This window comes from Crocodylus porosus, unplaced genomic scaffold, assembly GCF_001723895.1.
Source record: "Crocodylus porosus isolate Cpor-Errol unplaced genomic scaffold, CroPor_comp1, whole genome shotgun sequence".
NCBI lineage: Eukaryota > Metazoa > Chordata > Crocodylia > Crocodylidae > Crocodylus > Crocodylus porosus.
In genome coordinates this window covers 1,266,908-1,289,240 of record NW_017728928.1, presented here as the reverse complement: position 1 = coordinate 1,289,240, position 22,333 = coordinate 1,266,908, and the positions used below count along the sequence as shown (strand labels likewise).

The 22,333-nt window shown below is 67.0% G+C and overlaps 2 protein-coding genes across 5 annotated transcripts; one reads left to right on the top strand and one right to left on the bottom strand.

Moving 5' to 3' along the window:
• Positions 1 to 742: 742 nt before the first annotated feature.
• KIF19 (kinesin family member 19) lies at positions 743 to 14,711 on the top strand. Of its 4 annotated transcripts, none has more exons than XM_019542309.1 (20): positions 743 to 1,779; positions 3,404 to 3,484; positions 5,345 to 5,455; positions 5,944 to 6,031; positions 6,131 to 6,267; positions 6,863 to 6,988; positions 7,150 to 7,344; positions 7,501 to 7,647; positions 7,770 to 7,892; positions 8,632 to 8,806; positions 8,881 to 9,055; positions 9,281 to 9,470; positions 10,193 to 10,433; positions 11,475 to 11,578; positions 11,776 to 11,909; positions 12,127 to 12,232; positions 12,365 to 12,461; positions 13,024 to 13,430; positions 13,645 to 13,804; positions 14,146 to 14,711. In XM_019542309.1, the coding sequence occupies exons 1-20, from the start codon at positions 1,741 to 1,743 to the stop codon at positions 14,286 to 14,288; spliced, it is 2,979 nt and encodes a 992-aa protein (XP_019397854.1). In that variant the 5' UTR covers positions 743 to 1,740; the 3' UTR covers positions 14,289 to 14,711. The 4 variants fall into 4 exon arrangements, with proteins under 4 accessions (XP_019397854.1, XP_019397853.1, XP_019397852.1 ...); XM_019542308.1 differs by having other exon boundaries at positions 13,021 to 13,430; XM_019542307.1 differs by lacking the exon at positions 743 to 1,779 and having other exon boundaries at positions 2,569 to 3,484.
• Positions 14,712 to 15,633: 922 nt separating this feature from the next.
• Positions 15,634 to 18,501, bottom strand: BTBD17 (BTB domain containing 17). Its single transcript, XM_019542310.1, has 3 exons — positions 17,973 to 18,501; positions 16,897 to 17,173; positions 15,634 to 16,798 (listed from the first exon to the last, which is right to left on the bottom strand). The coding sequence occupies exons 1-3, from the start codon at positions 18,259 to 18,261 to the stop codon at positions 15,718 to 15,720; spliced, it is 1,647 nt and encodes a 548-aa protein (XP_019397855.1). The 5' UTR covers positions 18,262 to 18,501; the 3' UTR covers positions 15,634 to 15,717.
• Positions 18,502 to 22,333: the final 3,832 nt, after the last annotated feature.

The following is a 22,333-nucleotide window of genomic DNA, read 5'->3' as shown; positions in this document are numbered from 1 at the left end:
GGGTGCCCATGCAATAGTGGCTGTCAAGCCCAGGGTCCGCCCCACGGTGCCCCCTGCACATGCCCAGCACTGAGCACACAGGGTAGTTTGCCAGGTGACCCATGGCACAGGTGAGCACTGGGTGTCTGGCGCTGGTCAGAGCAACATGGGCATGCTAGCAGCCCCCTTGCCCAGGCTGAGGCTGGAATCCCAGCCGCTGCCTCCCTGCAGCCAGCACTGGGGTCACCGAGTCTCCCCTGGTGAGCAGGGGGTTTATGCTGTGATGCATGGCTGGATTCTGCACCCGCCCTGGCATGGGGGGCTTCTGCAGGAAGCACCATGCACGAAAAGCCTGGCAGGCAATGGCAGGCAGAGCCGGGCTGTGCCCCCCCTGCCTCACAGGGCAAGGGTGAGTAGCAGTTGGGGGGCACGTGGACCTGTCTAGGGATCTCCCTGCCAGGGGAATCCCTGGGCACCAGGGGGGCAGGAGCACATGCCAGGGCTCAGGGGCAAGAGGGGGGTGGGCAGCCAGGCCCAGCTGCACACATGTGCCTGCTGCACAGGCACACATAGGCACATACACACCTGCACACGCAGGCACATACGCATACCTGCTGAACAGGCGTACACATAGGCAAGTACCCACATGCCTGCTGCACACATAGGCAGATAGGCACACAACACCTGCATGCACACACGCCTGCTGCACACATGCACGTGCAGGCACGTACACATACACCTGCTTCACATAAGCACATACACACTTGCTACACACACTGGCACATACCTACATGCTTGCTGCACATGTACACATGCAGGCACATGCCCACATACCTGTTGCATGCACAGACAGACCTGCTGCACATGTACACATAGGCACATATCCATGTGCCTGCTGATCATGTAGGCGCATATGCACAATTCTGTTGTATGCACGTGTGGCTGCCGCACACACAGGCACATACTGACACACCTGCTGAATATGGACACATAGACACACACACAGACACGCTACACACATATGCACACGCCTCCTGCACAGGCACATGCCAACACCCCGGTGCATACATGCACACACGTGTTCCTGATGCACGCACATGCACACACACCTACACAAGACACGCATGCCACCTCATCTGCTACCTGTGCAGATGCTCCTCCTGTATGAACACACATGCATACACACGCAGACACACCTGCTGCACATGCGTATGCGCACGCTCTCCTGCTCCACCTGCTACAGAGCAGCTCCCCCTCCCCATCAGCCCCCCTCTCCCCGGCCTTCCCACACCCGCCTGCCCAGCAGAGAACAATGCGCTGGAGGCCGGGAGAGGGCGGCTGAGCCCTGGCACACACACACACACCCACAGAGCGGTTGTATCACCAGGAGCCGGCTGCCTGGCGGTTGTTGTGTACAGTTTGAGGATCTCCAGGGGACTGGCAGCCGGGACAGGCGGCAGTGAGGCAGAGACAGGCTCGTTTCCTTACCAGCCTCGGGCCCGGGGAGGGCAGTGCCAGCAGGGCAATGCCTCCCCCCGTTTCCTGCTGGCTCCGCTAGCCCCGTGGGGCGCAGGAAGCAGGCACAGCCCCATGCCCACGGATGGGGGGCAGCTGGCGGGCCATGAGCCTGCTTTGGGCAGGGCTCAAGTGCATCCAGGGTGTTTGGGAAACAGCTGATGCCAGGACGAGCGCAGCCTGGCAGAGCCATGCAGGTGGCATCGACCGCCCGTCCCCACTAGACCACATAGCACCAGCCGGACCATGAAGGACACGGGGGACTCCAAGGACCAGCAGCTCACTGTGAGTCTGGCCTCGGCAGGGCCATTGGGGGTGGGGGCAGGTGCTGCCAGGGCAGGCTGGCACATGCGGGTACCGGAGAGCAGAGCAGCCCCCTTCCCAGCAGGGACTTTGCTCCCTGATTGCTAAGCACCGGGTGGGAGCTGCCCCAGCCCTGTCTGCACTGGGCTCAGGGAGGTGCCCAAGTCTCTGGCACCGGGGGGCTCCATCAGGGCCATCCCCTGCCGGCTTCCCTAGTGCCTAATGACCCGTGCCCTCATCCCCAGGGTCTGGGGGCTCTGCTGATAGCGGCTTTGTCTGTCAAAATGGGGGTGGGGGAGCAGGTGAGCGGGGCAGAGGGGGGCTGCGCCTGGGTAGTTGTACGGCAAATGGAGCCATGTGTGCACTGAGAAGTGTGCAGGCATAACTGCATGTGCACTGTATGCACAGTATAGCGTGTGTATCTGTATGTACAGCATAGCGCATATGTGTAACTACATGGTGGGCAAGGGGAACTGTATGCACAGTGTAATGTGTGTAACTGTGTTCAGTGTAGTGTGTGTAACTGTACAGCATTCGTGTAACTGTGCAGTGTGTGTAACTACTGTATAGTGCATGTGTAACTATAGTGTGTGTGCGTAACTGTACTGTAGAGTGTGTGTGTAACAAGTGGATAGCATGTGTGTAATTGTGTACTGTATAATGCATGTGTAAGTACTGTAGTGTGTGTGTGACTATATTGTATAGTGTGTATGTAACTATAGCATGTAACTGTACTGCAGTGTGTTTGTAACTGTGTAGTGTACAGTGTGTGTAACCCTGTACTGCATAGTGCATGTACAACTAGTGTGTGTGTGTGGAACTGGACTAGTGTGTGAGTAACTGTACTGCAGCGTCTGTGTGTATAACTGTATAGTATAGTGCGTATGTAACTAAAGTGTGTGTGTAACTGTGTACTGCATAGTGCATGTGTAACTAGTGTGTCTGTGTGTAACTGTGTACTATATTGTGTGTGTGTGTGTGTGTGTGTGGCTTGCATGGTTTGTACGACCTGTATGCAACTGCGCACTTGTGTATGAGTGTAACAGCGCACTGTGGCCTGCACGCGTGCATGCGAAGCACAAAGTCCTTCTCTCGCTTCCTGCCTGTTTGGCCCCCGAGCTGCGGCAGACCCCCTAGGCCCAGACCCAGTCGCCCCCAGGACTCTTCTGCTCGTGGCAGCAGGGAAACTGGGCTCTGCATGGCCCCAGGTCCCACTGCACACCCGTGCATCACGGAGGGCACGTCCGCACACTGGGGGAGTGCTGCAGCTGGCCTCCTGCCGCCGAGCTGGGCCCAGCTTGCTCCCCAAGGTGCCCGCAGGTGCCAGGAAGGTTTCTATTTGCGAGGCGTCCCCGGGGCCTGCGGGTCACACTCACGCCTGATGTCTCAGCCTGGCACTTTGCTGGCTGAAGCCTGCCTCTGCGGTGCATGGGCACAGGGGTCACAAGCTAGCCGTGGCCTGGGGAGAGCCACGAGGCAAGTGTGCCAGGGCTATGCCTGCTGCGCCAGGGTGGGACGTGGGACGGCCCGATGTGCGCGCGATGCCCACCACAGTAAGCGGTCCAGTGCCCGCCGAGGCTCCCCGCTGGTCCCCGCTGTCTTCCAGGTAGCCCTACGGATCCGGCCGATCAGCGTGGCCGAGCTGGAGGAGGGTGCCACGCTCATTGCACACCGGGTGGATGAGCAGGTAGGGCCCCCCTCCAAGACCCAGCGGGGATGGGAAGCATCCGGTGGCACGGGATGGAGGTGCCCAGATGGGCGCCTGGCTCCAGGGCTGCAGCGAGGGGCAGGGGCTGCACCCTGCCCTCCCCTTTCCCGGCATCTCCTTCCAAGCACGAGGCCTAGAGACTCGCTGGGGCTCCCAGTGCCAAGGGTGCAGGTCCAGGATCAGGGCCTCTGCTTTGGGCCTGACCTGGCATCCCTCGGCTGGGTCAGGCCCAAAGCAGGGGCCTCCATCCTGGAGCCAGGATCCTGGGCAGGGGGTGTCGCCTCTACCCTGGAGTGGGAGGCTAGGGTCTCCGGGGTAGAGGGGCACCGGCTGCAGCCCAGGCAGGATCGGTGCATGCAGCTGTGCCCGTCCTGCCCAGCTCTGGGGGGGCCGTGCCCCTGGTGCTGCGGCCCACAGGACAATGCTATCGCCACGGTGCACTGGCGTGGTTTCTCAGAGCACCTCGTTGCCATGGCAAGGGCTGCACGCAAGGCGGGGGGCGGTCAGCGGATGTCGGCACTGGCTCAGCTGCAAAACTGACCTCCCCCTCCAGTGCCAGGGGGTCAACCCTGCCTCCCCTCCGCCGCAGCGAGGTTCTGCCCATCCTGCCTCGACTTCCCCACACTGCTCCAGGGGCCTGGCTCTGCCACAGACAGCCCAGGGGGCCTCAGTCACCTCCCTTAGCCCCTCCAGGCTCTGCTGGCACCATGGGGGAGCAACGATGGGGTGCCCAAGCCTTGATGCCACCGTAATGGGCACCAGCGAGGAGAGAGAGGAGGGGAGGGCATGCCCAGCCCAGGCGCCCCCAGCTCAGGGGCATCCGGGCAGCTTTTGCCGCAGGCGGGGGAAGGATGATCCGGCTTCCTTGGCACGGAGCACAAAGGCCTCGTTAATCCCGGCCTGGGAACAATGTCCCGATTCAGGAGCACAATGAGAGACCCACCCCCCCGCGCACCTGGGCAGCCGAGGCACCTGGGCACGGCCGGTTCACTCGGGCTGGCAGCCGGCACAACCGCGTGTCCTCAGCCCTGCACCTCCCCATCAGCACAGGGGGCCCTGCTTAGCTCACCCCCGGTCCATAGGTCCAGCTCCCTCCGGCAGGCTCCCAGCACCCCATCCCCACCAAGGGGAAAGTGAGTCAGGCACGCAAGGCCTGTATCTCTAACAGCCATCCCGCCACTACCTTGGCGACCCTCCCAGGATGGGGCAGGGAGCCCTTTGTGCACCCACTTCTTCGCCCCAGGTCTGCCAGGCTGGGTGCCAGCATGCGTTAACCTCCGGGACTCCCTGCAGCAGGATGGCTGGGGCACGACTTGGGATGGAGGAGCTGCAGGTGCATTGCAAGGTGTAGGCAGAGGTCTCAGTTCCCGCGCCGGCCCCAGGCTGTCTGCCCTGTGGTGGGGCACTGGCCGCCGAGATGCCCAGCGAGGGGGTAGACCCTGAGCTTGCCCCCCTAGCTGCACCCCAGATGTGGCGCTGGGCTGCATCCAGGGCACTGTCGCCAGCTTTGTTCCTTCACGGCTCTGAAACCCAAGCCGGGCTCCTCTCCGCTCACTCGCCGGGAACCCGATCCCCAGCCCGCGGCGCCCGAGGTGGCACCAGCCCGGCTGCGGCTGGCAGGGTTTCTTTGTGGGGGCAAGAGGTCGAGGGCCCAGGGGCCCAGCTCTGCCCTCTCGCCTGGGGGCTCCTCGCTGCCGGGCTCCTGGCTCGTCACGGAGGAGTGGGTACGATCCCCAGGCAAGAGGGTCAAAGGGGGCCGGCTGTGCTGCCCGCGCAGGCCTGGCTGGTGCCCCCAGGGTGGCAGGAGATGCCCCGACCCACGTGCCCGCCCACCCGCAGGTGGTGGTGTTGATGGACCCCATGGAAGACCCCGACGACATCCTGCGCGCCAACCGCTCCCGCGAGAAGTCCTACATCTTTGACGTGGCTTTAGACTTCGCGGCCACCCAGGTGAGCACAGAGCGGGCGGCATCCCCCGGGCCTGGCCGCACCGTCTGCCATCTGCGTGCAACAGCTGGTGCCCCGGGAGAGGGGGGAGGCTGGGCCAGCCCGGCTCCGGTGTCAGCAGCTCCGTTTCATGCTAAGTGAAACCAAAGTAGCTGCCCCCCCACCCCACCCACGCCCCAGCGGCTTCTCCGCTCCCCCCACCGGCCTGTCTTGTCCCTCAAAGCCCCAGGAGGCAGAGACCTCCCTTTTCAGCAAGTGCAGCCAGCTCTGGGGAGCTGTGTCTGCCCTGGGTGCTCCGGGAAGGACTGCCCAGCTGCGTGTCAGCAGCACCATACTGCTCCCCACCAGGGGAGATTCCCCCCAGCACCCCTGGGCTGTGGGTGCATGCTGTGCCCAGCGGGTCCCAGCCTGGGCTCCCAGGCCTGGGCGGAGGAGGATGAGCAGGGGGCAGAGAGCAATACGCTGTCCCCACCCCAATCTCCCACCCTCAGGAGGTCGTGTATCGCGCCACCACCAAGGGCCTCATCGAGGGCGTCATCTCCGGCTACAACGCCACCGTCTTCGCCTACGGCCCCACCGGTAAGAGCTGAGCAGCCACGGCCAGGGGGTCTCACCCTGCGCCCACCCTGCTGCCCCGCAGGGGCCTGACTCCCTGCCCTGCCCTGCCCTGCCCACCAGGCTGCGGGAAGACGTACACGATGCTGGGCACGGACCTGGAGCCGGGCATCTACGTGCGCACCCTCAACGACCTGTTTCGCGCCATCGAGGAGACCAGTGATGACATGGAGTACGAGGTCTCCATGTCCTACCTCGAGGTAGGGCCCGGGGCAGCAGGAAAGGGGTAGAGGGGTGCCTAACCCAGCAGCCCGGGAAGGGCACGGGGTGGACGTAGCTCCTGGCTCCTTTCCTTGGATGGAGGCAGCAGCCAAGCACAAAATAGAGTAGGTCCTACAGGAACTCCCGGGTCCGTCTGGGGGCTGCGGGTCAGGAGCGAGGGGCACCGGCAAAGCAAATCCCCCCAGCCTGGAGCACGTGGGGGCACACACCGGGCATGCATGTGCCTGGCGGCCGTGCAAAGAGCTTGGACTTGGCTCCCGGACGCCTGGGTTCGGTCGGCTGGAGAGTCGCCTGGCAACGCGGGGCCTCTGCTTCGCGGTATTGACACAGGCAGGCAGCACCGGGAGGAGGCGGCGGAGCCGGGCAACCACGGGATGGGTGGGAGAGCCCACGTGGTCGTGCCCGTGGGTCCCCCCGAGCATCGGGGCTACCAGCACCTGGGAGAGGCAGGGCAGTGCATGGTTTAGGGGTACCATGGCTGTGCTCCCCATGCCAGCTGGCCCCGGGTAGCTGCCAGCGCGGAGGGTGGCTCTCTGCACCCCCCTGACTCCTCGCCCCTTCCTGCCCTGGCAGATCTACAACGAGATGATCCGGGACCTGCTGAACCCGGCACTGGGCTACCTGGACCTGCGGGAGGACTCCAAGGGCATCATCCAAGTGGCCGGCATCACTGAGGTCTCCACCATCAACGCCAAGGAGGTGGGCACGGCACGGCCCTAGCAGGTCCCGGTGTCACCTCCCGTGGTCTCCATCACCATCCTGCTGGGTCTTGTAGGTGGCACCATAACAGCCAAGCCCCCGGTGCCGGGCACGGGGGGGACAGGCGTGCAAAGCTGACGTGCCCCCTTGGCCACCCGCAGGTCATGCAGCTGCTGACGAAGGGCAATAAGCAGCGGACGCAGGAGCCCACGGCCGCCAACCTCACCTCGTCACGCTCCCACGCCGTGCTGCAGGTCACCGTCCGCCAGAAGAGCCGCGTCCGCAACGTGCTGCAGGAGATCCGCCTCGGCCGCCTCTTCATGATCGACCTGGCCGGCTCTGAGCGGGCCTCGCAGGTACAGGACCCGTGCCCCAGGGTCTCAGTGCTGCATGGGGGGCCAGGCCCAGCTGCCCCGTGGCACTGCAGAGGGAGGGTCCAAGGTCGATCCTGAGGCAGGGGCAGGGGCACGGGGCAGGGGGGTGCCTCACGAGGTCCCTGCCGCCCCCCGCAGACGCAGAACCGGGGCCAGCGGATGAAGGAGGGCGCCCACATCAACCGCTCGCTGCTGGCGCTGGGCAACTGCATCAACGCCCTGAGCGACAGGGCGGGCGCCAAGTACGTCAACTACCGCGACAGCAAGCTCACCCGCCTGCTCAAGGTACGGCACAGGGGCCTCGTGAGCTGGGAAGCCCCATGCTGGGAAGCAGGCAGGTCCCTCTGACCCGCGGTGCCCGGGGTGGGGAGGTGGCCCGTGGACTCCCCCATCCTCTCCCTCGCCAGGACTCGCTGGGGGGCAACAGCCGCACGGTGATGATCGCGCACATCAGCCCGGCCAGCACCGCCTTCGAGGAGTCGCGCAGCACCCTCACCTACGCCGACCGCGCCAAGAACATCCGCACCACGGTACAGCCACGGCCCTGCCCGGGGCGCGCCTCCAACCCACGCCCCAAGGGGCAGGGGCACAGGGCATACCTGTGAGCATACCTGGCTGCATGGGTGGGTCTAGGATTGTGAAAAGGGCGTGCAAATGGCACGGTGCCTCCTCCCATGCAACACAGCACACCTCTTTCTCCAGTTCAGCTAACTTTACTTGCATGCCTGGGGGCTGGCATGAGATTATTTCGTTTAACTCTGGGAACATCCACTCATTTACTAAGTTATACATAAAGTTTAAAAGAAAACCCATAACCAACTAGGCAAACATAGTCCAAGGGTGCTGTGTCATTAGTCCTACAGTCGTTATTGTTAAACATACATCTCTTATTCAGCCCAAGTGTCTCGGCAGCCCCCAGTACTTCACTGTCCGTTGTTTCTAATACGACCACACCTGAGTTAAGGTTTGCTGCTAGAGGTAAAGCAGCCGGCGGGGCTGTGAAATAGCAGAGACTAGGTCAGGAATGGGTAACACAGCGCAGCTGCAGAAGAAAGGAGAGTTTCTGATCAATGAGAAGGACAGCAGGTCGTTAACGCCTTTGCAGAAGAGAGATTAGCAGGAATTGGGAGATGATGATAAGCCATGAAGTCAACTGAATTACAAAGGCCGCTGCCTGCCCACCCCCAGGGTTTAGTGATTGTGGGGAGTGGGCCTGGAAGGGGGCTGCGACCACGCCACGACCCAACCCTGGCCCTTCTGCCCCCCCAGGTGAAGAGGAACCTACTGAACGTCTCATACCACATCGCTCAGTACACCAGCATCATCTCCGACCTGCGCCGCGAGATCCAACGCCTCAAAGGCAAGATTGACCAGCAGGGCTCCCGCCCGGCCCTCACCCCTGCCCCTGGCCCGCCCGACCACGGCAACATCCGCCACATCCAAGGTACGGGGTCTGGCGGTGGTCCTGGTGGTCTGGGGTGCGCACCGGCCCTGATGCCCCTCTCTGCCACCCTGCAGCCGAGGTGCAGCTGCACAGCTCCCAGTGCCCGCGGAGGGAGACGGAGCAGCTGCAGGCACAGCTGGTGGGCACCTTCCAGGAGCAGATGGACGTGCAACGCCACCTCCTGACGCTGGACAACGCCTGCACGGAGGTGCAGCTGGAGAGCTCCCGCCACCTGCTCACCGTGGCCGAGTAAGTGGAGACGGAGACGGGCCGCTCCATATACCCCAGCCCCAGGGCTTCGGTTCGTGCCCAGCTCTGCCTGGGCAGCTGGGGTTTGGCTTGGTTTCTGCATGCCCCGTGGCACAGGGGCAGTGTGCTGCCCCCCTACGCAGTGCCCTTTGCTAGCGGGGTGGGTGCTGCAGGGGGGTACAGCCCCAGGTTAATGCCCTCCATCCTTGGGGTGCGCGGCTGCAGCTGGGAGCAGGAGAAGACGCGGCGTGCCCAGAAGCGGCGGGGAGAGCGGCGGAAGGAGACGCGGGGCAAGGACGAGAGCGAGAAGGACTCGGACACAGGGGACGACCAGTCTGACGCGCCTGAGGTGGCCGCGGCCCGTGAGGCCATCGCTGCGCTGCTGGGCGAGCAGAAGAAGCTGCACAAGCAGAAGGTGCCGATGCTACGGGCAGCTGCTTGAGGCCTGCGTCTCCAGCCACAGAAGCAGAAGTCGCACACGCACATGCACATGCACACACACATGTACACAGCCACTTCATGTGTGCATGCACACACACAGCCGCTGCACGTGCAGATACGTGTGTGTGCACAGAGCCACCGCATGCACATGCGCACAAACGCACACTCAGCTGTTGCATGTATGCATGCACACACACATGGCCCCACTGCACACATGCATGCACACACCCAGTCACTGCTCACACGCACACAGCCATTGCACTTGCACACATGCACCCCCATATACAGCCACTGCATGTGAGCACACACCCCCCTGCATTCAAGTATGCATGCACACGTGTGTGCGCGCATGCACACGCAGTCACTGCATCTGCGCACACACTTGGACACCTGCATACAGCCATTGCACATGTGAGCACACACCCACTGCACATGCACATGTACACACACACACACATGCAGTCTCTCTTCATTCAGCAGGGGCATCAGACCCGAGTCAGAAATGACCCAGGGATGGTTGCTGGGGCAGGGCAGGGCAGGGGGCCCTGGCAGGACTAGGAGGAGGGGAAGCAGGGGCTGGGCTCTGGGTGTGGGCAGGGGGCATGGGCAAGGGCCATGGCCAGGACAGGGGCACAGGCCAGGCCACGAGGCCCCCCCAGCAGTCCGTGGCTGGAGGTGACCCGGTGCCATGCGCAGGGGGAGCTGGAGCGGCGGCTGCGGGAGCTGCAGCAGCGGGGCCGGCGGCTGGAGGAGGCGCTGCCACGGCCCGTGGGCGCAGAAGAGCAGCGCGAGGCGCTGGGGCTGCTGTGCCACGTGCGCCAGCTGGAGGCAGAGAGCACGGCCCTGCAATTGCACCGGGACGACGCGGCGCAACGCTTCGAGCAGCATCGTCGCCTCTGCCACCAGATCATCCGCCAGCAGCGCCAGCTCATCCGTGGTATGCGCTCATCCCCACACCTCCGGCACTGGTGCAGAGGGGCTGCCGCATGGCGGGGCATGGCCAGGCCCTGTCGTAGCTGTCACACTGCAACATGAGTTGGCTATGTGATGCCATTAGCATGTCAAGGTGGGATCTGTTTTAACCCTCATGTGACGACATGAGTTGGCCACATGACACTATTGGCCTGTCGAGGTGGGATCTGTTCATGACCATCGTGTCACGACATGGGTCGTCTGTGTGACGCGTGATGTCTCATGGCATGAGTGCGTCTCAGTGGGATCTATTCGGGACAGCTGTATGGTGATATGAGATGGCTGTGTGACACTCGGTGGGTCATAGCATGACGATGGCGTGTTCCAGCAGGATCCATTTGGGACAAGCCTCTCCTTGGCATGTCTCAGTATGGCGTTGGCATGTTCCAGCAGGATGGGTTTGTGCCGGCCATGTCGTGACATGCATTGTCCATGTGACACTGGATGTGCTGTGGGCTTGTCTCTATTTGGGTCACGTGATTAAACTGTGGCAGTGTCCAGATGCCCTGGCATGAGGCACGTCTGTCCTACTGTGTCACAACCAGGTGAACCTTTGTCACCGCACACAACTGTCATGGCACAGGGTCCATGACATGACACAATCCTCCCAGGGTGCCTGCAGTGAGGCTAGGTCCCAGTGCGACGTCATGCCGTGATCTCACAGCCTGTGTCACCGTGTGCTGTGATGACATGGGGAGGCCCCATCCCGACTCGGTCCTGCAGTGCCAGGCTGTGCCACCGTATTACGGCTTACATCAGCACGTCACGGTGCCATGACATCACACCACAATGCAGTGACATCACATCATGCCACGCCAGCCCCCCAGCACCGGGCAGGGCACAAACCCACCTAGATGGTGCTGTGGAGGGTGGGGGCGGGCAGCAGGAGCCGGGGCGAGCCCAGCCTGGCACAACCCCCTGCCCCGGGCACTGTCCCAAGGGCTGGGAGCCGGCAGGGCTCCTGGGGCAGCTCTGTGGGCCCGTGACCCCCACGCTGTCCCGACAGAGTACCACCTGTCGGTGCCACGGCACCTGGAAGAGCTGTATGAGATCTACATGCGGGAGCTGGAGGAGCCCGGCTTGGACCGCGTGGCCAGCAAGACCCTCAAGGTACCTGCAGCGGCAGGGGGGCTTTCCACTCACGTGCCCAGGACCGCCCGGGAGGGGACAGGGGCTCCACGTGGGGCACAGGGGGTCTCCGGCTGCTGCATGTCCCTGGGCTGGGATGGCCTGGCGTGGTGAGGGCTGTCTGGCTCCCAAAGCACCTGGGCTGGGCTTACCCCCAGCAAGACATGTCTCTGTCCAAGCTCCCCCAGCTCCCAGCGGGCGACGGCGTGCTGGACTCGGACCAGGAGAGCGTGAGGACGCTGGGCTCGGAGCCCCCAGCGCCGCGGGACTCCCGCAGGAGCACCCTGCCCCCGCTGGTTGGCGAGGCAGAGAGGTAGGGGCTTCGTGCTGGGGTGCTGGGGGGGACCTGGCCACGGGGCTTCATCCATGGGGCTTGGCCCACCCATATCACTGGGGCCGGAGAGCCACAGCAGTGGGTCCAAGGCAGTGCCGGGGCTGCTAGCACCTTTGAGCTCTGCACGCGTGTGCACGCCCATGTCTGCATGCGTGCACATGTGAGGTGGGCGTCCACAACCCTTTCCCCTCGCCAGTGACCCAGCCCAGATGTTCAAGGCCAGCCCACGGGCACAGCTGCTCAAGAGCTCGGCCGTGCAGACGCCGCCCCCCATCCACGTCAACGGCCTGGTGACCCAGGAGGTGAGCGCGGCCGCGGGAGCTGGGTGGCACCTAGGGCCAGGACTCCTGGGCCCGGCTGGGAGCATCCACAGTCCATGCGGGCTGCCTCCACCATGGCGCTGGGCACACACACACCTGTGTTTCTGCCCCCAGTGCCCGCCCCGGGACAGCCTGGTGAGCCTGGGCAGCCAGTGCACCTCCTCCCCGGATAGCGGCGAGCTCTGCACCGACTTCGCCCTTGCGCACAGAGGTACTGCCTGCCCCGGCAGGACCTGGGCACCCAGGGGAACGGGGTGAGGGCCAAACTAGGGTCCCAGGGGGGCTGGGTGCGATCAAGGCCCCATGCACCTGCAAGGGATGCTGCCACGCCGGTTGGCCACACGCAAGTGGATGCACACAGTTGCTGCAGCATCGCCTGAGGACACGTGAGCATGTACACGCCCCAGCATGCACGCGTGCCCTAGCACCTGCTGCTCCGTGCAGGTCATGGACACATTTGGCAGCCACTGTGATATCATCATACGTGTGCATGTGCTGTCACATGCAAGCATGCCTTTGCACGCTCGTTCACATGCATTGCTGCCTCTCATGAACACAGGGTATGCAGTGCCTGTGCTCTCCTGCCCTGCCGAGGTGCCCCGTCCCTCCCACGGGGCAGCTGCCCAGGGCACTAGGATCATGCCAGGAACATTGGGGTTTGCAGCCTCCGGCGGGTCCAGGAGGGTCTCTGGGCTGACGTCCAGATCTGGCATCCCCTCCCAGCAGGGGAGAACCCATCCCTGCTCCCCTTACCCCCATGTCCCTGGCAGCAGAGCGCAAGGAGATCCTGAGTGGCACCAAGAGCATCGCGGTAAAGGCTGCCCGGCGCCGCTCCCGGGCCCTGGAGTGCGACCGCCTGCCCCTGCTGGAGCCGGCCAAGGAGCCAAGCAGCCTGTCGCTGCACTCGCTAAGCGAGAGCGAAGACCCCCTGTCCCCCGCCACCCCCCTGGGCCGCCGGGCACCGAGCCCCAGCCTGCCACACGCCGCCAGCGAGGACAACCTGTCCAGCAGCACCGGGGAAGCGGGCTCGCGGGCTGGTGGCACACTCCCCAACCGCTCGCCCAGACCCTGGCTCCGGGCACACAAGAAGGGCAGCAAGAAGCTGGAGAGGCGGGAGGAGTCGCTGGATGCCAAGCGGAGGAAGCGGCGGTCCCGGTCTTTCGAGGTCACCGGCCACGGGGTACGTGTGGCTTAGGCACAGTGCCCGCTCCTGGCAGCGTCGGCCCCAGTGCCCGGGGCGGGGGGAGGGGAGGTTGAACCAGGGGTGGCAGGGACGCTCGTGTGCATGCTGGCATAAGTGTGCCCGTGGCCTGGCCCGGGACCCTGGTACTGCGCTGGGTGCAAGGGTGGAGGTGCTGGAGCCGCCTGCGCTGATGCATCATGTCCCCCCGCAGCTCTCTGGCCTGAAAAGCGATGTGCCGCGTTGCAGACCCCTGGAGACCAGCTCCGAGCGCCGGCTGCTGGGAGGCAGCCAGCTGGCACCGCCCGCCCGGGCGCCCAGCAAAGCCCCGCTGCACCTGGCCAAGGTGCGGCTGCCGCAGAGCCAGCCCCCAGGTGAGCGGCGGGGGGCATCGGGCACGCACCACTGGGCATTGGTGCCTGGTCCGGGTCCAGGGACAGGGAGTCGGGTCCATGCAGGCTGGATGCGTGTGCATGGCGCTGGGGCTGGCACTAAAGCCCCCTGCCCACCCAGCCTGGGCAGAGGGACTTTCCTTCCCTGGCGTGGCCGAGGCAGAGGCCGCAAGGACCCTGCTGCACCCACTAGCTGCATTGCACCTTCCCTGGCCCGGGTGCCCTGTCCTCTGCCCCGCCACGGGCCAGGGAGGGGAGAGGGCTGGGTGCTGGAGCAGAGCAGAGGTCCCGCTTCTCAGCGCTCCTGGTGGCTGTTCCCCCAGGTCCCGGGGACTCGCCCGCACTCCCCCTGGCCCTGCCCCACCCCGGCGGCTTGAAGAAAGGCCCCGCCACCGGCCAGCGCGCCCGGCCCGGCTACATCGCGGGGAACGCTGGCAGCAAGGACGGCCGGAGCCGCGGATACTGAGGGGCTGAGCCCAGCTGGAACAGCCCAGGTTTCGCTGCCCCACAGTGCTGGGAAGCTCAGGGCCACCCCCCACTGTGGGGTTCGTACAGGGCCTGGGGCACCCGGGGAGGACAGGGGTTGAAATCAGGCTCTCCTGCACTGGGGAATCCTGCCTGCCAAGGGGTCACAGGACCCGTGGCATTTGGGGTGTCTGCAGACTCCCACCCCATTGACCGGGGGCTTCTGCATTTCCAAGCAGCTGCTCTGGCCATGACTCACGTTGCCAAACTCCTGGCTGGACTGGGGCCCAATCCTGACCCTTTTGCAGCCGGCTGGAGCTGCGGTGCCCAGGATTGGGAACCCCCGGGGGCAGGGCACAGGGCACGGAGGCAGCACCGCGGTTTGCTTTGCTCGGTCGGGCTGCATTAAACACCGTGGCCGAGAGCCCGGGATGGCACCTCACTGCTTTGTCCTTTGCGGGGGGCGGGTAGGGGTCAATGCCAAGGCTGGGGGGGCAAAGCGATGGAGTCTGTCCCTCTGCTCTGCCGCCGACTGGCCCTGCAGCCCTGGACACGTCACTTAGCCCTGCGGGCTCCCTGGGGTTGGGGTTTGGGGGGGCTGCCTCCACACCTACCTCCTCCCGGCTGTGCCCAAAGCCGCGGGGGCGCGTGGCAGGCGTGCGCAGCAGCAGGCGGCACATGGCGCGCGCCCGCAGGCACGCCCCAGCTGCTTTACCCGAGCCGGGCTCCTGCCAGCAGCGCAGACACGGCAGCCGGGAGCCCAGCAGGGCCTGGCACCGGCACACAGCTCTGGGCTCGTGGCTCTCTGGCCAGCTGGCCAACATGCCCGGCTTTCGGGAGGGAGCAAAACACCCCCCACCCAAGAAGGCACCAGCACCGCAGAGGACACGTTTCCTGCTTTTATTCGGGAGCTGCCGTGGGGTGGCCGTGGTCAGCACCGGGAGTCTGGCTGGCAGGGGCGGCTAGTGTCACCGTGCCAGGGCTTGGGGCAGTTGGGCACCCCCGCAGCACCCCGGGCTGCCGTCACTGGTGCTCGCACACCCAGCGGGCACGCACCTGCCCGGCAGCACTGATGCCCCACCTGGATCCCAGCCTCCGGCACAGGGAGTGGGTGCTCCTAGCACCCGCCGGCCACAGCTGGACCCAGGAGCTGGGGCCACAGTCACGGGGGGGCAGCCAAGGCGAAGCCAACCTGCGCGGCCGCCCAGCTCGGACAGGGGTCACGGTCAGAAGGGGCCCGGGCAGCGGGGGCAGCTGGGTGCGGGGCTTCTTCCTCCGCCCGTATCGCCCCCTCCCTGCCCCCCGAGAGCCTGGGGGCCGGGTCACGGGCACCGTCCCAGAGACTATCTCGAACACACCTCTATCTAGAAGGGAAAAGCCCCGGGAATTGCCCCCGCCCCAAATCCGGAGCATGGGGCCCGTCCGCCCGGCTACTTCTTGGCCTTGATGAGGGAGTGGTAGACGGGCTTGACCACGATGTGGAGGTGCAGCGCGTTGTCGATGAGGTACTCGGAGGCGCGCTTCTGCAGGTCGGCGTGGGCCAGGAAGTCGGGCACCTCGTCCGTGCTCTGGTGGAAGCTGTAGACGTGCTTGACGAAGACGCGGCCCTGCTGCCGCACGCCCACCAGCACCGTCTTCTGGAAGCTGACGCCGGCGAAGTCGGAGCTGGACATGGCCGGCGTGATCACCAGGCGGGGACGCCCGTCCTCCAGCCGGGCGGCGGGCAGCGCCCCGGGCACGGCGTCGGCGTACACGGGCCGCAGGCTGACGGGCAGCCAGCGCGGGGAGAAGAGCACGTTCCAGGTGACCCTCTTGCCGGCGTCGTGGCTGCTAGGGCCCAGCTGGGTCTGGAAGCTGGTGCTGCGGTCGTCCCGCGCCGGGTTGCTGATGACCCAGGGCGAGCCCCAGGCGGGCGCCAGGTAGTTGCGGGGCAGGAACATGCTGCAGTTGACGTCGAAGTACTTGGCAAAGTGCAGCGGGGAGGCGGCGTGGAACTGGAAGGCCTGGAAGAGCAGGTCCTGCACGGCGGCGCGGTGCCGCAGCATGGCGGGCGACTGCACCTGCAGCTGGAAGAGGTGGCTGGGCGCGATCATGGGGTAGCGGATGGCGCGCAGGGCCCGCTCGGCCACGCGAGCCTCGGGCTGCCGGCGGGCCAGCCACGCCTCCACGGCGCCGTACAGCTCCAGCTCGCTGTGCAGCACCAGGTCGGAGCGCTCCAGCAGCAGCAGCAGCAGCTCGGTGCTCACCGTGGCCCACTCGGCGCTGCCCAGCACGGCCGACAGGTTCCAGGCCAGGAACTGCAGGCAGCTCTCCTGCAGCCCCGCGTCGCCCACGCGCGTGGCGTAGTGGTACCAGCCCACCACGTGGCCCTGGCTCGACTCGCTGGCCAGGTGGCTCCGCATGTACTCGGCCACGCCGCGCTGCAGGCTCGCCACGCCGTACTTGCTGGCCAGCCGGTGCAGCGGGATGGCCTGGTGCAGCTGCAGCGACACCTCCCCGCAGTACAGGTACCTGCGGGCCACGGGCCGGCGTGTCAGGAGCCTGCCGGCGCCCGCCACTGCCCACCCTCGGGGCTCTGAGCACCCCCGCGGCCCCCGCCAGCCCCGGACCTGAGGAACCTGTCGAAGAGGGCGGCGCTGTCGGGCGGCTCGTCCAGCGTGAGGACGGAGCGGTTGTGCAGCAGCCCGTCGAGCACGTCGCTCTGCAGGGCCAGCAGCAGCTGGTGCGCGTGGAAGACCTGGACCTCGTCGCTGCCGGCCGGGCGCACCCGCAGCACCGCGTCGCTCCCGTTGCCCCGCTGCAGCAGCCCCTGCAGCCGCTGCAGCAGCGCCGGCGCGTGGTTGATGGTGGCCGCCGCCGTGTCCGCCCCGAGCTCCGCGCGCTGGGCTGCGGGGCAGGAGCGGAGCCGTGGGGCGCGTGCCAGGACGGCCTGGCAACGGGCGCGTGGCCCCGTGGCCAGGGAGGGTCGGCGGAGCGGGGCGAGTATGTGGCCTGGCTCGAGCTACGGCCCTGGGCTCGGTGCCGGCTGTACGGCGAGCTGGGAGCACCAGGGCGGGCATGGTCCAGGCCTCTTCTCGGTGTCTTCCCGGGGACCTCGGCCTCCCGCCCAGCCCCAGCGCGCAGAGCCCGGGGCCCGTCCCCGCGCAGCTCCGGGCATGGCACGGCCTCGCCAGCTCCCTGAAGGGGACCCGCGCCGGAGCCAAGTCTCGCTTCTCGCCTCCTCCGGCCACGGGGGCTGAAAGCCCAGCCTGTTCTTGCAGGGCCCCTCGTGCCGCAGCCGAGACAAAGGGACAACCGGAAGGACAAACCCCCCCTCTGCCCGCTGCAGCCTCGAGGACGGAGGACTCGGCTGGCAGAGCAAGCGCCCAGCGCACAACTGCCAGCCGGCGCCCGCTTCTTGCAGCCGCGGAGCAGGGACTGCGTCGGGCCCGGGACTAGGGGCATCCCCGTGCAAGCAGGCGGTGAGTCCGGCCTGCCAGGGCTCCTCTCTGGGCGTGAGCTGGGTTTGCCACCGCCCCGCGAGTTGCTCCAGCCGAGCCCAGCAGAAAGTTGCAGGGTCCGGGCACATCTCCTGGTCCTGCCTGGTCGCGGCTGAGCTGCACAGACGGCGCCACGCCGGCCCGCGGCACGACTGGGTGCCAGGAGCCCGCTGACCCTGCCTGGGGGAGCCCAGGGGCACCCTTACCTGCGTGCACGGTGAGCAAGAGCAGCAGGACGGCGGCACCGCAGCAGCGCCGGCGCCAGGGAGCACCGGGCCAGCCCCCCGGCATCCTGGCCATGGCAGGGCGGCGACGGGGGACTGGGAGCGACCGAGCCGCGGGCCCCTTTATGCCGGGCCCCGACCCTCCCAGCCGGGCTCCCGGCTCCGCGCCATTGATTGGTGGAAACTGACAACAGCCGTTGCTACGGGAACGGTTCAGAGGGTGCATTGATTTCTTCCCGGCTTTGTGGCACTCTCGCACCCGCCGGCGCATCGGCCCGGGGACGTCCGGACCCCCCTGCGCCCACTCCGGCGCCCCTTCTGCAGGGGCCTCGGCTCCGTCCTTCTCCGACCTCGGCAGCGTGGGGGTCAGCCCCGCGCGTCTCGGCCTCTCCCGTGCATTCCCCTCCACGGGGTCTCCATGCACTGCCAGCTTGCTCGCACGCCACTCTTCTTGCTCTGCCAGGCTTGCACTAGCACGTAGGGCTGCTGCAGACCACGCGCCTGGTGCCCTGGAGGTTACTGCAGCACTGAAGGGCCAGAAACAGCCCCTGCCGTGGGTCAGGGCCTCCACGCACACTGCCACCGCCAGCCAAGTCCGCGAGCCCGGGCGGCTGGGGTGGGTGGATTCAGGCCTGACGGCACCGCTGACGGGCCTGAATCCACCCGCCCCAGGGCCACCCAGGGGCACTGGAGCATGGTGCTTTGCTCCACATCCCTGCAGCCAGCAGGGTCGTGACCTCTGGTGATCCCCAAACCAGGCGGCCAGGTGCCCCCTGCTCCCCACCAGCCCATCTGTGCAGGGTGCAGGCAGGGAGCCTGCTGATCGGGGGGGCCGGGCACATCGGGCGCCAGGACCTGCCCCGTGCCCACCACGGTAGGGCAGACTGGGATCCTGCACGGGCAGGGCCGTGGCCGGGGAGGGGGACCTGCCGTGTCTGTTCCCCTATCCCGCCCCCAAGCACTGCTGGGGCGGGCGCGGCGACCTTCAGCGGGCACCGTGCCGGGTATCGAGTAGCTGTCGGGGCTGACGGGATCCGAGCTGGCAGCCGCTGGCTCGGGGCTGGGTGGGCGCGGGGCCTCCCCCCGCTGGCAGCCTGCCAGCTGTTTCTGGGGATCGGTAACAGGAGCTAATGGCATCCTGGCCCGGCTAGTGCAGCCCCCCCGTGCGGAGCAGGGACAATGGCCTCGCTGGCCCAGATTCCCCCAGCGCCAGCCAAGAGCTCCCCCCATTCCCAGGCTGGGAGCTCAGGCCGCACCACTGGGCTGCGGCCCTGCCCCTGCCTGTCCTTGTGACCCCCCCGACCCCCCAGCATCCATGCACCCGTGCAGAGCTGGCTCGGGGCCGGGGCGAGGGGGGCTGCCGTGCTCCACCCCAAGCCAGCTGCATCTACAGGCAAGGGCATCCGAGACCCCCAGGGCTGGGAGTCACGTGTGGGCGTTGCAAGCAGGGCGCCAGAGCGGTGTCACATGAAGAGGCCACTGGGCTGCAGCAAGGAAGAAGGAGGTCTGGGCTCTGCCACAGCCTCCCTGGGTGCCCCTGGGTGAGTCACTTTGCCCAGCATGGGCAGGGTGGTGAGGAGCTGGGCACTAGCAGGGTATCCGGGGTCTCCATTTCGGCCAAGGGCCTGAAGCCTCCAGAGTCGCAAACCCAGCTGCCAGTCAGCCAGGAAACCACGGCCGCAGGCAGCAGCGCCTGCCAGGAGCCTGAGCGGAGCGAGCAGGCAGGTCCAGGGGACACAGCCGCTGCTGGAGGCTCCCGGTGCCCCTCCAAAGGCTCTCGGGGCTGCTGGATGCCTGCCCTGCTCTGCCCCAGGAGACGGGCCTGCGCCGGGGGCTTCGGCACCCCATGCGCCCGTGTTTGGGATCCAGCGGGGTCTAGACCCTGGGGTCCAGATCTGGGGCACCAGCAAACGCTGCCCGCCTGGGATGCTGGGCAAGGGGGGCATGCCCAAAGTCAGCGCGCCCTGCTCTGGGGGGGAAGCTGATGCTGGCACCCCTCAGGTCCAGCTGGGGACTGGCCCCAGCTTACCCCACGGCCCAGCCCCGACATGGTTAATGGCTCCGGCGCCAGCTGGGCTGCGTGGCTGCCCGCCCACCCGATGCGCGGAGCGGGGGCCGCGCGGACCCCGGCCCTTCCAGATGGCCGCCTGCTCGCACGAGCGCGCTGCCCGCGCACTATCTGCGCTGGAGCTCCCCGCACGCTCGGGTGAGCAAACAGCCCGGGCGGGCATTCCTGCATCGCCGGGGCGCCCGCCCCAGCCCGCTAATGGCTCGGCCCCGCATCTGCCCACGGCTGATTTAACCGCCGGCCTGGAAAACAACAGCTTGCCGGGGCCGGCGTGAGGGCAGAGCGCTGGGGGGGCGTCCGCCGGGGGACCAGGCCAGCTGCCGCCCCACGGCCGTGCAAAGGCCAGAGGGCCAGAAGCGGAGGCAGGAGACGGCAGGCCCCAGGCCAGGGTGCAGGCCCCCACCTCTCGACCAGCCCGCCTGGTCCCAGGAGCTGGGTGAGCACAGGGACAAGAGCACGGCCCCCAGCCCCTTGCAAGAGCTCCTGGCCGCGGGCCCGACCGGCTCGGACCGGGGCCGGCGGGGCGAGGCCAGGGCCGGGTGCTGGGGCCCGGAGCTGAGTGCCGTGGCAGCAGGCTCGTGGCACCGCCGTGGGGCTCCCGCGTGCCCGAGCTGGGACAGGGTAGATGCCTTGTGGCTGCTGGTCGCCTTCCCTTGCGCCGCCCCGGGAAGCCGGCGTGGGCCAGACCGAGCCGAGCGCAGGAGGCACCTGCACCGGAGCCAGGGGGTGGCCCGGGCACGGGGCTGGGAGGGCCCGGCTGCCCCGGGCTCGGGGGCCGCGTGTCAGGGGCACCGTCGCCACCAGCCAGGCCCCCCCTGTCTCCCCCCAGCTCTCAGCGGCTGGCCAGGCCTTCGGCGGAGCTCCTCTCCCCGCCCGGCCCCCTTCGGCCGGCCCTCCCCCGGCTGGGCTGGGCTGGGCTGGTTGCTCCGCACAGCCCGCACCTGCCCGCCGACCAGGCACGAGGCGCTGGCTCCGGCTCCGGCTCCGCGACGCGGGGAGGCACCGGGACCAGGGAGCCTGAGGGGACCCCGGTAAGAGCCCCCCCAGGCAGGGGACCTGGGGGGGGCGGCAGGATCCACCGGGCTGGGGCGCCCGGCTGTCCCCGTAGCTCTCCCTGCCCGCCTGGGCGTCCACGCAGCCCTCATCCACCCCAGACTTACCAGTCTGCCTACCCACATGCACCCCCCTTCCACTTCTCGATGCCCACCTGCCAGCCTCTGTCCGTCCCCTCTACACCCTTTATCCATCCCCTCGTCCGTCTGTCCCTACCTACAGTCCCTGTCCGCTCCCCGCTTTCCGTCCGTCTGTCCCTGTATGCACCCGCCGTGGCCCCCTGCCCGTCCAGCTGCCCCTGCGTGCACCCCCCCCACGCGCCCCGGCTCCCACACGCCTCGGGCCCACACCAGCAGCGGTGCCCCTGTCCTGGGCTCTGACTCCACTCCGTCCCCAGCGCCGCGGCTGCTCCATGCTGCTCCAGGATGGCGCCTGGCCCAACAGCACCGCGCCGGCGGGCGAGGAGCGGTCTCCCTGCGTGGTGGGCATCGTCCCCATCGTGTACTACAGCGTCCTGCTGGCCCTGGGGCTGCCAGGTAGGTGGGACGGGGCTGGGGGGTCTCCACACGCTGGCACAGCCCTTGCTGCCTGCCCGGAGCTGGCCCGGGGCGCCCCGCTCCCAGCCCACTGCACCCGGCATGAGGCTGGCAGCCTCCGGGACCGGCCCGGGGGCTGAGGTGTCCCCAAATGCGGCAGCGCCTTCCCAGCCGGCTCTGCTTTGCCCCCAGCCAACGTCCTGACGGCGGCTGCCCTGTCCCGCCTGGCCGCCCACACCAAGAAGTCGTCGTACTGGCACCTGCTGGCGCTGACGGCCTCGGACATCCTGGCCCAGGTGCTCATCGTCTTCGTGGGCTTCATCCTGCAGACGGGCATCCTGGGCCGGGCGGTGCCGGCGGCCGCGGTGCACGCCGTCACGGCGCTGGAGTTCGCGGCCAGCCACGCCTCCGTCTGGGTGGCCGTGCTGCTGGCCGTCGACCGCTACGTGGCCCTGTGCCACCCGCTGCGCCACCGCGCCCTGTGCCACCCTGCCCGCAGCCGCCGCCTCATCGCCGCCGTCTTCACCGTGGCGCTGGCCACCGGCGTCCCCTTCTACTGGTGGCTGGACGTGTGGCGCGACGCCGACCCTCCCACCGCCCTGGACCGCGCGCTCAAGTGGCTGCACTGCGTGGCCATCTACTTCCTGCCATGCGGCATCTTCCTGGCCACCACCTCGGCCATCGCG